Below are 14662 nucleotides of genomic sequence, written 5' to 3' on the forward strand. Positions count from 1 at the left end.
TACAGGCTATGCCCTAAAAGAAAACCTACAAAGTTTCAACACTAGACATAAAGAAGCGAATAAAATTGAAATAGCAATCTACTTTTGACCTATGAAACAACAAAAGTATGATGCAAGTCCATTTAAACAAATGATTTTGATGCAACGTGCTCTGTTGGGTTTTTTTTGGGTTTTTTTTGGGGGGGCACTGTAGCAAGTTATACAACAGCTGACATTTGGTTTTCTGCTTTCACAACAGGATTAGTGTTTTATAAGATACAGATTTTACCAGCCAAAGTTTGGGGAGTCTCGGGGTAATGATTACATTTGAGTGCCAGCCTTTGAGGCAAGCGCTTTCCCTTGCACAAGGAGTCTCATTGAGTCATAAGTTACTTAAGTAGCTGTCTTCACAAGGCAAAGCTGTCTTGCTACACACTCTGCATACACATCCCACCAAAGGATTCATTTACATGGCTCGATGTTACACATAAAATGCAAATTATTCAAATTAGATTACAGGCATTTTATCTGATAAGGGCCATTTTTGCTCTTCCCCCCCCCCCCCCATCTCAGTTCATGACATCAGCAAGACAAGAAAGCTCCTTTTAAGATAACAATGTGCAAGTCATGCTCTCAACTGCTGAGAGTATAAGAACTATGAGACCTTGGGGTCAGCCGTCATCCCAAAGTAAGAAAACAGACACTGATCTCAAATTCTTAATCCAAAAAAGATTGGAGGTTCACTTTCACTCTTTGTACCAGACTTAATTCCCAGCTGTAGGAAGTTACAGAGCACCTGAGAAGGCACAACAACACTAGCGTACTAACCTCAGAACACGATATAGTTGGGAAATGTTTCATCTAGGCCTAAGCTTAGAGCTTAAGCCCGCAGAACAACTCTGTCAAGTTCAGCTGAGGAGCAAAACACCTCTCATGTTCGGTACAGGCTTATTTTTAAACCAGTGCCACTGTCTCCTTCCCTGCCTGTGACCACACATGCTCCAAGGCACAGAACGGGCCAGAAAGAAATCTTTGGACTAAGAGGCATCAGACAAGTTGCACAACACACAATGAATTCAAACTTCAAAGAGCAGGTGGGAAACCACAAATTAGAGCCTCCTGACGTTCCTTGTGATTCACACAGTGGCAGCTCACGGCAGGTTAAAATCAGTGCCCTAAAGCTTAAACTGCTAACGGTCACGGCAATGACAGGACGTGGGGTAATTCTAACACAACGCCATACAGTTTGTAAGGATTTACGTGCCACTTTTAGCTCAGGTGCCTCATGTAGACCTTTATAACAGCAGCTCACTTCAGCTGTGTTCGCATGTACAACTTCAACGAGGCAATCGAAAGCAGGAGGAGCTCCCCGATGGGGGCAAAGGGGGGGGTCACAAAGCAGGGCTGAGCTGCTTCCAAGGAGGCTAAACTGTCACATAGCGAAAGCACGTGAGTCATTTTGAAACCACCGACGTAGCTCTATCTAAGAATGACTCCTGGCAAACAGAATCAGTTCAGTATGTACGCACCGAACAGACCTGAATGTGCAATGGAGAACCTCTATTTATCAACAAGACCATTAAAAGGAAAAGGGCAGAAATGAGAATTCCACGAGAGGTTTTAGGACTCTGTGAGGACACAGCTCGTCACTGCTGGCACAAACACGCCAAATTACGGAAATACGTTTACCAATGAAGTCAGGACACCGCTCACACAGCGCTGAGCCACGGCACAACTCACAGAGATAACGCCTCGCACCGCCCGCTCGGAAAGGCGAGAGGTCAGGCAGGTGACAAGCAGGGAGCACACAACCAAACAAAGACGGTTTCGGACAAAATAACCGGCTAAGAAAATCCCGTTCCGATCCGCAGCGCTCGCACGGTTCCGTTGCCCAGCTTTGTCCCTCCGCCCCAGGCCGCCCGCGCCCCCCGCGGCCCCGCGCCGAGCACTCACGTGGAGAGTTTCCTGGTCCAGAACAGCCCCCCGGGCCACAGCTCCTGCAGCTGCACGGCCCGCGCCAGGTTGCCTTTGATCTGCGCGAGGAAGCGGGCCGCCTCGGCCTCCAGGCGCTCTCCGTAGGGCAGTAGTTTGTTGTAGACGATTTCCTTCTGCGGCGGCGGTAGCGCCATGGCCGGCCCCGCGCTGCCCCCCGGCCCGTCGCCGCCGCCGCCCTCCAGCGCTCCGGCAGCACCGCGCCGTGCGGATCCCACTGCGAGCCAGCAAACGGCCAACGACCGCCCGCCCCGCCCCGCTCGCTTCCGGCGGAAGGCGGGGGCTGAGGGCGGCTCCCGCTCGGCGGAGCGCTTCCTCCGGTCGGGGCCGGGGCCCGTTAGCGCCCCGCGGCTGCGGTGTGGGGTGCCGCCATTTCGTGACGGGCTCTGGGCTTCGGGCTCCGGGCAGCACCCGCAACTTGTGCGTGCCGGGCGTAGCGGCTGTGCAGCGGCGCTGGGGAAAGGCCCTCGCTCCCACTCGAGTTCAGAATTCACTGTGTGTGGTTTTGCGGTTCGTTACAGAGCCCTGCTGTAAAGCAGCAGGGATCCCCACAGACGAGGCATAACGCCGTTCTTCCACCGCCCGCAACGACTGACCTGAACGTCAGTCACAGGAACGCAGAATTGGGGATGTTGGAAAGACTTCTTAAGGTCACCCAGTCCAACCCCAGCCCACCGTGCCCACTGCCCACGTCCCTCAGTGCCACATCCCCACGGCTCTGGGACACCTCCATGGACGGTGACCCCACCACTCCTGTGCAGCTGTGCCACTGCATCACCGCTCTGTGGAGAAGGAATTGTTCTAACAGCCAACATGAACCTCCCCTGGCACAACGTGAGGCCATCCCCTCTTTTCCTTGCCCCAAAGACCTGATGTGAAAGCGGATATGGAGTTTGTGATGGGACTAATTAGTCACGGGGTCTGATAGCAGATTGTGTGGCTGCCTAAGAAGCTTATAGCAAATAATAACGCTTGTCAGTGAGACAGAGCTTGGCGGTGCCTGGTCCTGCCATTGGCCTCTGTGGGTGCTGGATAAAGCTGCGATGAATGTGTGATAACAAGCAGTGCTGATAGCTCTTATCTCCAGCTGTCTCCTAAATATAATTGTTAATTGAATTTCCCCTCAAGAATTACATCGTGACCATTGAACAGCTGCAAGCTCATTAGATATAAAGCAACTGACAAGGGCAAATCCTATTTCCTGGTCTTTACATTCAAACTAGCCCTGTTAATAAAAGAAGAAACAGTTAACTAAACGCTGAAAAATACCACAAAGAGAAGAAATACAACCAAAAATCTGTGTGCAATAAAGCCGTGATGCTCAGGTGTTCTCATAGCGTTTTCCTGGGGAGCGCATTTGTACCATATTGTCACTACGTGGGCCAGGAGCTGGACGTGATGATCCTTATGACTCCCTTCCTACTCAAGATGTTCTGTGTTTCTCTGATCCTACACACATTTTGTACCACCTGTTGGATTTATTGCCACTCCAGTGCAGCAGGAAATGATCCAGCGTGTGACCCATGCACCAGTTTGAACACTACCTCCACTTACAGCCATCACCAAATAGTCACAACAAGTGCTGTCACTTTCTCCTGCAGAAAAGTACCAGTAAAGCAACACTGTGAGTAAGTTCTACCCAGACGCATAAAGGAGGCTCTGTGCTACTTGGTACCTCTCCCATTAGACTTTATCTTGTAACATCTTGAGAAAGTGGAAGTCAAATAACATCATTTCAAAGCTTCAGTGTAAGTAATTGTTCTGAGTTATGGGATGAGACCGGGATAATACACTTTGCTATTTCCCCTACTACAAACAACCAAACGTTTTCAAGCTGTTATTGCCAAAAACAAGAGAATTTTGCTTTTTCTCATTTGCCCACACCTACGTTTTTAATAGAAGAAAGGTGATGATTTCACACTGCTAACTGGTTTGACCTCACTGTTGCCAGAAATGATTCCTATTTTCAGAATGAAACAAGGAGAGAGGAGAACTGAGTCCATCTTCAATTACAACAGTAATCATACACATAGAACCTGTGTTTTCAAAGTATTTACTGCCAGTTAAATGATTTACATTGGATAATTATTAAAAAACAAGTCCTTTCTCCCCAGTGTACTGCCATTCTGCTATTTAAAAGGAAAAAATATGACACATGTTGCCAAGTGAGTCAAAAATACATTTGTTCTTCAAGTTTGCAATCTGTTTTGGCTGTAGCAGTGTGTAAAAGCACATTTGGTTCCCAAGTCATATGATGAAGGACTAGCTTTCAAAACAACGAGCCCGTCTGTGCTACTTGCATCAACGGCTCTTTCCTCTCCTATTAAGTAGGAGGAATATGAATCGAGAGCAACCTAAATATGGTTGCCGCTTGTTTTGTTTTGGCATTAAATCCAGCTTTCCCATTCATGTGAAATTTCGACTGTTAACAGTGGATTGAGTAACATTGTTAACACATTCCCCTGTTGGATGGCATGTTGCCTTACGTCAACTAACACCAGTAGTCATCGGCAGTTAGGAAACTTGTCACTCGACCCCGACTGTGGTTTCTGCTCTCTCAGCTGTCAGTCAGGTACTTTTCCTATGTGGATGCTTTCCTCAGTGACCCATCTGTACTTTCTGACTGAAGCTGAAAGTTGAATTACTTTGAGTGACAGACTTCTACATATATGAGGCTTTGGAAAAGAAAACCCAATCCAACATGAGCTTCGTATTATCTGTGTGATATTTACCCTGCTCTGTGATACCCCTGTACCTCAAAAGACACCCCTGCAAACATAAAGCGGAATAGCTTAGTTTTTTTTAGTGGTGGTGATGAGGATCCTCAGACTTTCTCATCTCCATGTTTCTAAATCGGTCAGTCACCCAAAGCAGGTGCTGAGCGATGCCAGAGACAGCCAGGAAGCTGCTGCCATGCTGCTCTCCCACTTGCAGAGAAGATGACATTAACATACTTTCTCCCAGAGGAAACATCCATAGTTACTAGCTGCAAGTCTTTAGACTAACTAACTAACTAACAAGGCCATTTCCATTGCTAGGAGCTGCTCCACCCCTTCAAACAAGGACCTGAGAAAGGACTATAATTAAAGCTTTCTACTGAAGTGTTTACTGCCCTGCCCCCTGGGAAATTAAGTTACTGTAAGGATTTTTGGGTTGCTGCAATTCCTTGTGTGGAATAAACAGTGAAGGGCAGTAATTACTGCTGCTCATCTTCCCTCCTGCCCCTTCAACTGCAGCTATTACTGTTCTGGGGAACAATGAGCAAGATGGCAGTAAGATTAGTCACTCTAAACAACGTTCTGAAGTGTGTGAATGCAAAACAAATCACTCGTTTTAATCAAATGAACGGGGGCACTGATTTTAAAAACAATACACGGTGCTGGATTGTAGCTGGGAATCTCATGGAGACATCGCTTACCTCTTCAGCATTATTTTAAAGAAATCTGGGAAATGCTGCTTTGCCTAAATATAGGAAACATTTTGGAGAGCTTGAAGGCTACAACTTAGAAATACTCTTATTGCACAAACTTTTTTAATCAGAGAAGGTATCTATTTGGAGGATGGGGGCAAAAGCAATGACAGCATCTGAATAAGGTGCCAAGGAACTTAAGCTTCCTGTATAGTACAGGCCAAAAATAGGTTCTTCTGAAGCGTGACTCAAAGTAACTAATTTTAGGTCCCTAAAGTAAGGCTGTCTGAATGCTCTATTACGAGTTTGAAGTTGGATGGGTGGTTTGGTGTGATCTAAAGCACACATCCTGCACACTGATAGAATTCTGTTTCAATAATCCCACATGATAATTCTCTCAGGTGAGCCTATGCTGTTTGATAAAGAATTTGAACAGAAAAGGGAACTGAGTTATAGAATCACCAAAGCTGGAAAAAACTCTGAGATCATCCAGTCCAACCTACCCCCAATATTGCCCCACTAAGCCACATCCCTCGATTCAACATCTGCTCAGCTCTGGAACACCTCCAGGACAGTGACTCCATCACCTCCCTGGGCAGCCCTTCCTTTCCAGTGCCTGACCACTCTTTTGGAGAAGAAACTGTTCCTAATATCCAACCCGAATTTCCCTTGGAGCAACCTGAGGCTGTAACTTGAGGCCAATTGTGAAGTGTTTGAAGTGTTAATGCGGGCACCTGTATAATTTGTAAAGTTTTATTACGCAGTCAGGGCTGACTCAGTACAGGCAACGTTGCAATCTTTCACTTTCCATTCTTGGTGGTTGTGCTTATGAGAGTCTTGGCAGTAAAATTCATCCTCAGTGGTGTTGATTCATAAGATGTTATCTGACCTCTCTTTAACAGCTAAAGTTAGTGGGTTACTGTTCTTACAAGAAGTGCAGTCTGTACAAACACAGGACCAAATTATCCCTGGCAAAATCGTTTATAGCAGAATTGATGTTCCCTCTCCACCTCCTGTTCCTTTTTGTTGCCTTATTGCCTAAGGTTTGGAATGCAAAATTATCTTAAATTCACACATGAGACAGTCTGTTCCATCTACATATCTGAAGCTCCTGAAGATATCCCTGGAAACTGTTGTAGCTGTAGGGAGACAAAATAACAGACTTGAGCCTCATTATAGGAACCTCCTGCTGATTTCTTTCCAAATTATTTGTAGCTATTTGAGATGAATAATAAGTCCTTTGATATCAAATAAATGAAGCCAACTCTGGAATAAAAGGCATGACCGTTTTCATTCTTCCCCCCTCTTGAGGGGCTGAAACATGGATTTTTCAGCCTCACCAAAGCCAGACACAGAAGAGCATCTAATGACAGCAAACTTGCAAAGGTCTGTTCTACAGATTCTGCCATTGCAGGAAATGAGGGAAACAGTCCCTCAGCAGCCATCAGTCTCTTACATAGAAACTGCTCATTAAGGACTTGGCCGTTTCAAACAGCTACTTCATGTTTGGATCTGCAGCAGACCTCTCAAACAGCTACTCCAGAACTGCAGCAGACCTCACCCCCTTTTGTTTTTCCTTTCTTTTTTCCCCAGTGCTAAATGTGTGTGTTACATCTTCATCTGCAGTTCTCAGTTCTCTGCCTTGTCTATTCAATTCTCCCCTCCTGGTCTCCTTCCAGCTCTTAGGTAACACAATGACAACTACATAGAAATCTTTCTGGGAAGGATTTATCTTTCTAAATGGGAACAAATCATTACATTTTAACTTGCTCAATATTATCCTAACTTCAGGAATAGTCCCACTGACTTCAGTGGGATGCCACATACAGCATTAGAAAATTACATGCAAATGTATATTTAGAAAAGCCTTCAAAGCCCTTTTTGATACAACTGATGGATCAAACCTGTGAACAACTACTCCTCATCCTACAACATCTACAGTCTCTCCTTCTTCTAATTAGTCATTAAAATGTGAAGGTCTTGTATGTTATTCTGATTAAGATATCTGGAAGTATCTGTTAAAAAGAAAAAGTCTAAGGCCTATTTTCCCAGCCCAGGATAAATCAAACAACAGCCAAAGTCCTTGTTTGGATTTTCAAACTTGTTAAAAAAGTTGAGGCCAAAAATAAAAAGAAAGTTGTTTTTCATGGCTGTATCTCATGTGGTTGTTGGGGCTTTAACTCTTCTAGTGGACTGCTTTCTCACCATTTCAGCATGGAGTAGCAATATTTAGATATTCATGAATTATGGAAGAGAGGCAAGCACATTCAAACATTCCCTTAAGCAACCAATCCTTTCCCTCCTGCTAAAGGAGTCTGTAGATTGCTTCTGGCTGCATGGTTTTATGCACTGAATCTGCACGGTAGACTTTGGCACATTTCTACATGTGCTTAGCAGCAGCTTCTGTCAGGGCATCATCAAACCATCCAGCAGATTAACAAGCCTTGGAGGGGATGGCACGAAACAAGTGAAGAGCTATTTAGCATTCATTTGGCCCAACATGGCAAATTGCTTATGCTTATCTCCTGGTAAAATAATTGCGTTGAGGCGTGACTATGGCAATGCAGGTCTCATTATCTAAAGCTGGAATTCAGGAAACTCTAAATTGGTGGGGTTTGTTGTGTGCAGTGTCCCGCTAAGAAGTGATCAAGGTGAAACTGACTGCAAGTTAATACTTACAACTCTCTCTCTCTCTCAAAAAAAAAAAAAAAAAGGCCATTTGGAATAGAAAGAATGTGCTATAATTAAGGAAAACGATAGGACTATAAATTCAGAGAAGCTCCAGGGAAAGGTTGCTTTTGCTGCATTTCTTGTAACTTAAAGGCTAAACCTGGTGGAAAACTGAGCCATATTTAGTGTGAAACCAGATGCTGCTCCTCTGCTGGACGAAGTACCGAGAACTGTGTGAAAAAAAAAATGGGGGGCTTAAAAGACTCAAATGAGAAAGAGGAGAATCTGTCTTGAACAAAAAGAGCAGAGAAGACACCTTGAAATCTCGGCAGAGAGCTTTGTGGGACCATGCAGTAGGCGTTAGCTGTTATTTCCTCAGGCATGCAGTGATACTGCTATCTACAACACCCATGTGTTTTCCTTTTCAGTAACACTGCAGGAGATGAATGCAGAATCTGATTTATACTTCCTTGGCTTTGGCAAATGCATGCTAAAAATCCTGTAACCGTGCCATGAATTAATCTGATGACCCCAAATTCTGATGAGACACAGTTGGAAAAATGGTTGTCCTTAGAGATTTGAGACCTGCTTGAGTGGAAAGGACTGAGCAAAGAGGTTGGTCATCAGTACTTGGAACTGTACCATGAGGCTCCAAAATTAAACTGGCTCAGAATCTCTGTTTGTCCCCAGAAAGGAACCGTTTCTGAAAAGCAAGCATTTTGAGATGGGAGGTTGGAAGGAAAGGCAACTTCATGTGTTGTCAAGTGTGCCAGGGCTGTTACCAAGTCAACATCACTTTCAGATCTCAGCAGAGCTTACAACATCTTGTGCTTCAGGTGCCAAGCAAAATACTTCTGCTACTTCAGCTCCAGCATTTAGAATGCAGCCACAAGAATGGCCATAGAGCTGAGACAACCATCCCTGTGTATTGACCATTATCACACTGCTGCACAAAACTTTGTAGGGCAGCACCCAGGTCTCTAAAAGCCTTTCAGGGAGTGGTTGGTGCTGTCAAAGTCGCTCTGCTCAATATCTTTCTTAAGCCAAAGCCTTTCATGCTAATCTCTCATTGTTTTCTTCACTGGATTCCCGGGCTCTGTGCCATTTTCTCTCTCCAGCCCACACAAATAACTCTTTTTCCAGGAAAGTTTTTAGTTTCATTAAGATTGATTTCAGTCAGTGCTTGCTGTGGAAATCTGTAAGAAGAGCTTCAGAAATCAGCAAGAGCAGCTTCTTGTACCAAGACCAAAACTTAAAACTGAAGACAGATCTGGGTGTGCACAACATTGTACTCTGCTCTGTGCACTGTCCATTTTCTTCAGCTCATGGAAGCCAGACCTTTTGAGTCACACAGGCTGTATCACTGTGTTTAATAGCACTAGATGGGTTTTTCATCTCCTTATTCATCTCCTTTTTAAGCTCATTTGTTGTGGTGTTTGTTTGAAGATGAGGAATAGCTAGAATAAGGTATTTGGAACAGCTGGAGTTGTGCAGCAGCCTGCATTGTTTTGGCCCATTGACACTTCTCTTATGCCTCTCTTCAGTGTTTTTCTGGAGAGACCTGAGCATCACACTGATCTCAAAACTGCAGGAACTCCAGAGTCAGTCTGGAATCATAAATGGTTCATTCAGAAGTCACCACTGCCTTTCATTGTTTGGTGTGCTTTTGTTCTGCAAAATACTTTGTTTAATAACACAACTTAAGCTGTCTTAAACCTTCAGTCATTGACTTTGAGATGCTTCTGTAGCTCTTTGCTATTGCACTTACTTTTACTCCCCAGAGCTATCTAAAACCATTAGCAAGCTAACAAGCTATTTCCTTTTTTTTTTTATTATTGGAGAATAGTTTGTACAAGTCCCATCACAAATCTGCTTTGAATTTCCTTGGCAACTTTTTTGACAAGTTTCTCTTCCCCTTATGTTTGCTCGTTCATGAAACATGAATTCCGGCTAAAAATATACACATATGAATTTCTCTGATTTCATCAAAACAAAAACAAGCACTTCTACTAGTTTGGATGGGGAAGGCAGCACCTAGACAGTGCAAAAATCAAAGGTCTGGCAACAGTGACCTTTCTAGCAATGCAGTAAAACTATTTACTTACAAGGAAAGGGGACAAAGCAAAACCATTTAGTTACAACAAAGGAAAGGGGACAAAACCCCCAAACTATGATGTCTGTTTCATTACTATGGCAAGCACGAGGTTTTGCCTGTGGCATCTAGACTGCATGAGAGATGCCTCTGGAGCTTCAGCACACCTTCTAGAAGCAAAAGGATCTCCCTCCTAACAGGTGCAGATTTGTGCTAAATTTAATCCATGCTGTTTTTGAAACACTCTCTCCTCATTTGGTTGGAATCGGCCAGCAGATGAAGTGCTTCAAATCCAAAAAACAACATTATCATCAATACGGCAAGGCTTGATTGAAAGATCTGATGGCAAATGCTTCACTAACACATTTCAAGGTTCTGAAATACTGATTAGGCCTTTTTGCTGCTTTTCAGAAGAAACAGTGGGCTAACGCAGTTAATGAGAATTAATCAAATAGTTTCACAGTGCTGCAAAATGTAATAGCTGTCAACCCACCTCCATTATACACTGTTCCTTTACCAGCCTACACCTTCGTGCTTTCTTTGATCTTTTCCAGAGCCCAAATCCTCCACAGAGTCTGACATCATTGTTCTAATGGCTCTGGGAAGGGTAATGTTTAAACCGCTTTGTTCAGTGGGAATAAATAACTAACTGCTTTAAACGACCACATCTCCCCCTCCATGTGCTGTGCAAAGAGAAAATGTTATAACCTTTGGCAGCGTATTGGTCACCGTTTCACACAAATTGTAATGTGCTTCCTTATGGGTGGATAGTTCTCAAATGGAATGTGAGGCCGATCTCCTGCTTTGCTATTGAGCTGCCAGGCTAAGACATCTAATGTGCTCTTTTCAGACAGTAAGAGGAAGGTCTGGGCTCACCCCCTTCTCCTACTCCCAGTCAATTCCCTCTGCCTTTCCGAGTCCCCTGGTGTCCAGTAAATCTTCAAGAAGCACGAAGTTTTAAATTAAATAACTCAAGAAGTGCATGATATCCAATGACTTTAAATGTTGGTTGGCATTACAGTGGGTCAGTGAGTATTTACATTTGACCATAGAACCGATGAGTATTTGATAAACACAGACTTGTGAGCAGTGAAAAATATGCAGCTGTGCTTTCTGTTTCGACGTTTGAGAACAGCTTTTATAATGAGCTCCCTGGGAGTTCAATGAGAACTCCCTGAGAACTCAATGAGAGCCACTGCCATCCAACCGGCTGTATTAGCTTCACAGTCAAATATCCCATTAGTTTTTCTTGCCCTCTGTTTTTTTCTTTCTTTCTTTCTTTTTTTTTTTTTTTTGATAAAAAATGTAAAAAGTAAAGGAAGCTTTGTTACATATGTACATTACCTATAGTATATACTTTATGAGGGCTGCTCCAAAAGTAATGCCTCCTAGTTTGTGATGTTGGCCCATGATATCAGAGGTGGATGTTGGTGGGATGGCGGTAGTGGTTAAACCATCCCACCAATATCCCATTACATTTTGCTGCCGTATGACATAGGGGCAGTCTGACAGAATGGTGTTGGACATAAAGAGAGCATCACTGAATCCTTCCATACAGAAGAACTGCAATGAAGACATTCATCAGCACTTCCTGAATGTTGATGAGGACAAACCAGCAGATCGGAGCACAGTGAGGAGGTTGGTGGTGAGTTTCAGCAGATGCAAAAGTGACACAAAACACAAACCACACTCTGGATTGCCTGTGCACAGCTGTCACATGACAAAGTGAAGAGGGTTTCAATCAGCCCATGCTCAGATTAGCTAACAGTGGTGACTGTGCTGAAAAACAGTGATGAGAAGATGAGAATTTTCTCTATCAAATAGTGCTAGTGTCTGGAGGAGGGACCCGAGCTGCCTGGGGCTGTGAGGAGGGCTCCGAGCTGGTACAGAGGCAGCTGCTGCCCTGGAGAAGCAGAAGACTTTGGTGCTTATGGGAAGAAGGCTGAGGTTCAGCATAAAGGATGTCTGTTCAACACCGGACAATAAATGATTCAAAACAATGACAAAGTATTAGAAAAGAAAAAGCACAAAAACAATACTTAAAACTATCCCAACCCACAAAATTACCAAAAGCAATAAATGTTCATGTGCTTTTTGGACCTTGAGAATGTGTGTGTGGATTCCTGTGTCTGCTCCTGGTCTTCCCAGCATGAGAAGGACACAGCCATATGGGGTGAGGGCCCAGCCCAGGGTCTCAGGGCTGAGAATGGACAGCGCATCCAGCATCCCAGGTTGTGGGAGCTGCCTTTGGTCAGCACAGTGAGGCAGAGGCTGGTACATTTCAGCAGTGGCAACACTGAGTCACCTTTGCTGGTGCAGATTATTATGAACATGATATGGAGGCTTTTGTTAATCGCTGGCAAAAAATGCATAGCTAATTGTGCAGACTATGTCAGAAAATACCATTTTATAGCTGAGAATTTGTTCTACTAAATATTATTATTGTGCTCTTTGCATCAGTTGTATTTGCAATGGAAATAAATAGGAGGCATTACCTTTGGAGCGACGTATGTAGATGCAGCCCAAGATGATTCCTCTTCTCTCAGCGTGGTCCAGACAAGCCAAAAGCTTGGACATCCATGCCCTGGAAACAATGTACACATAGTTAGTAAGGGCTTTAATACAGCAGCAGCCTCCCGTGGTATTAAGAACGTATTGTTCTACCTGTAGAATCTCCCAGTAACTGTTTGGAAAAAGCAGAGTATCACAAAGTTTGCACAGCGCTGTCTTGCCATACTCAGACAATGGGTTTACAGTTCTGTCGGTATAGAACTTGTATTACTTTATGTAAATAGGTTATGATTTCAGAGCAAAAGGGGGACAAATTTAGGTCCTGTAAACACAAAACTTGGCTGCTATAATTACATCTGTGCAGATATGGTTTTTCCCCTGCATAACACTTCTCTCACATAAGTGGGCCACTGCACAGGGGTGGAGGTCCTCCCACACAGGTCAGATTGCTGGGTTTGGGTCTCTAATTACAAACGGATCAGGAAACAGGTGGCTGTAACCAGCCCACCTGACTGTGCTATGGGTATATTGCAGATTCAGCCTCAAGGACTTTGTATCTTCCTGAATCTCAAGTTTTGATGTTTTAAAGCATACCAAGACTTTTTTTTTTTTTTTTTTAAATGTATGGTACAGCTAAAGGAAAGATTTCTTGTTGTGCTTCAACATTTAAGTTTTGCACAGCACTACTGTGCATTTTTGGTTTGCTAATTCCACATCCAGATGCCATCTCTCAACAGAAGCACCGTCTCCTGTGGCTTTGTACAGGGTGCTGAAGCTTGGCTAGAAGAAAACAGCAGATGGGAAGTTGCATCAGGAGTGTTTATTTCAATGTAGAAATACTTTAGCAAGTGTTATTAACTCTGCATCAGAGCTTAAGCTTGATCAAGTATAGTTTTCCCTCTGCTACTACCTAAGATCCATGCTGCAGAAGAAGAAAACAAGAGTACACGATGCCTAGATCTTTACTTCAGTTGGTACTTCCATATGCATTACACTTCCTTTCAGTTTCTTCTAAATGAGCTGACTGGTGGTTAGTAAGAACTGTATTACTGAAGACCTTGTTGCTCTGGATCCCTGTCTTGTCTTGAGCTAATGCTCAGAGACTAAAAGATATTCTCTAGTTATTTATGAATGCTGTAACACTTTTATTACTAGTTCTATAGCTAAATGTTGCCTGTAAATTTAATATAGAATAGCACAAACAAAGGATCTTTAAGAACCCCCATAGGCATGTCTTGTCATTCAGGCTTTGAAGTCTCACCTGGGGCGTTTAAGAAGTTACCTCTTCCACTGGAAGGAAAGTGCTAATAGTCAGAAGTCTTTAAGAAAAAAGAAAGAAAACAAAAGTAAGGTTGTATCTTCCTTTTACCAGCATTCAAGAATAGACCTTCAAATGTTTTGTTGTATTTACATATTGTAAAGAAAATAAAGAACCCGCAAAGAGTCTCACACAACACAAAGTCTGTAAAAGCAAAACTCCTATTAACTTTATTAAGGAATTAAGCTTTAAGAGTGAATATAACTCAGAAGGGAAAAAAGAAAGTAAAGTAGTACGGGAAAGAAAAAGCTACTGAAAAGGGAAACTAGCTCAAATAGTGAAGGACAGAATAATGTTTTATAAGATGGACTGCATAAATTTGACATAAATCACATAAGAACCTGAAAGCACGCACTGAACCTGCACAGCTTGTAGCCCTTTTCCTAAGCACTCTCTATTCTCTAAACACCAGCAGTGTGTAGGGAGTGGGAGCTTCTTTCACGCAGAGCTTTCATTATCCTTTGGGAAACCACTCATCAGAATCAGCTGGGGGCCATTTGTAAGCGAGTCAGGTTTGGACTTTGCCTCAGGTAAACAGTGATGAAACAAAATGGCATAAATGATTAAATCTAGAGAAAACAATAGATAAAAACTTCACGTGGCCAATGGCAGAGAGAGGGATGAACTCTGATGAAAAGTCAGGAAAATGAATGGTTTGTGCAAGAAGCTCTATAAAACATAGAGAAGAATT

General features: G+C 43.5%; 1 protein-coding gene and 1 long non-coding RNA gene across 6 annotated transcripts in view; both read right to left on the reverse strand.

Moving 5' to 3' along the window:
• PSME4 (proteasome activator subunit 4) overlaps positions 1–2255 on the reverse strand; it is a 65594-nt gene extending 63339 nt beyond the window's left edge. For 4 of the 5 annotated variants that reach the window (XM_085542545.1, XM_015856743.3, XM_085542546.1 and 1 more), the window contains exon 1: positions 1933–2238. In XM_085542545.1, coding sequence (XP_085398671.1) covers positions 1933–2108 — 176 coding nt within the window. In that variant the 5' untranslated portion in view covers positions 2109–2238. Of the gene's footprint in view, positions 1–1932 lie in introns of all 5 variants that reach the window. The other variant, XM_015856744.3, reaches the window with a different exon arrangement.
• Positions 2256–6406: 4151 nt separating this feature from the next.
• On the reverse strand, positions 6407–13979 carry LOC116653116 (uncharacterized). Its single transcript, XR_004306484.2, has 3 exons — positions 13915–13979; positions 12638–12726; positions 6407–6519 (listed from the first exon to the last, which is right to left on the reverse strand). It is a non-coding gene; the product is annotated as an uncharacterized LOC116653116 (long non-coding RNA).
• Between the last annotated feature and the right edge of the window lie 683 nt (positions 13980–14662).

Source organism: Coturnix japonica, chromosome 3 (genome assembly GCF_054131305.1).
Source record: "Coturnix japonica strain WE chromosome 3, WE-NBRP24, whole genome shotgun sequence".
In the NCBI taxonomy this organism is placed as follows: domain Eukaryota; kingdom Metazoa; phylum Chordata; class Aves; order Galliformes; family Phasianidae; genus Coturnix; species Coturnix japonica.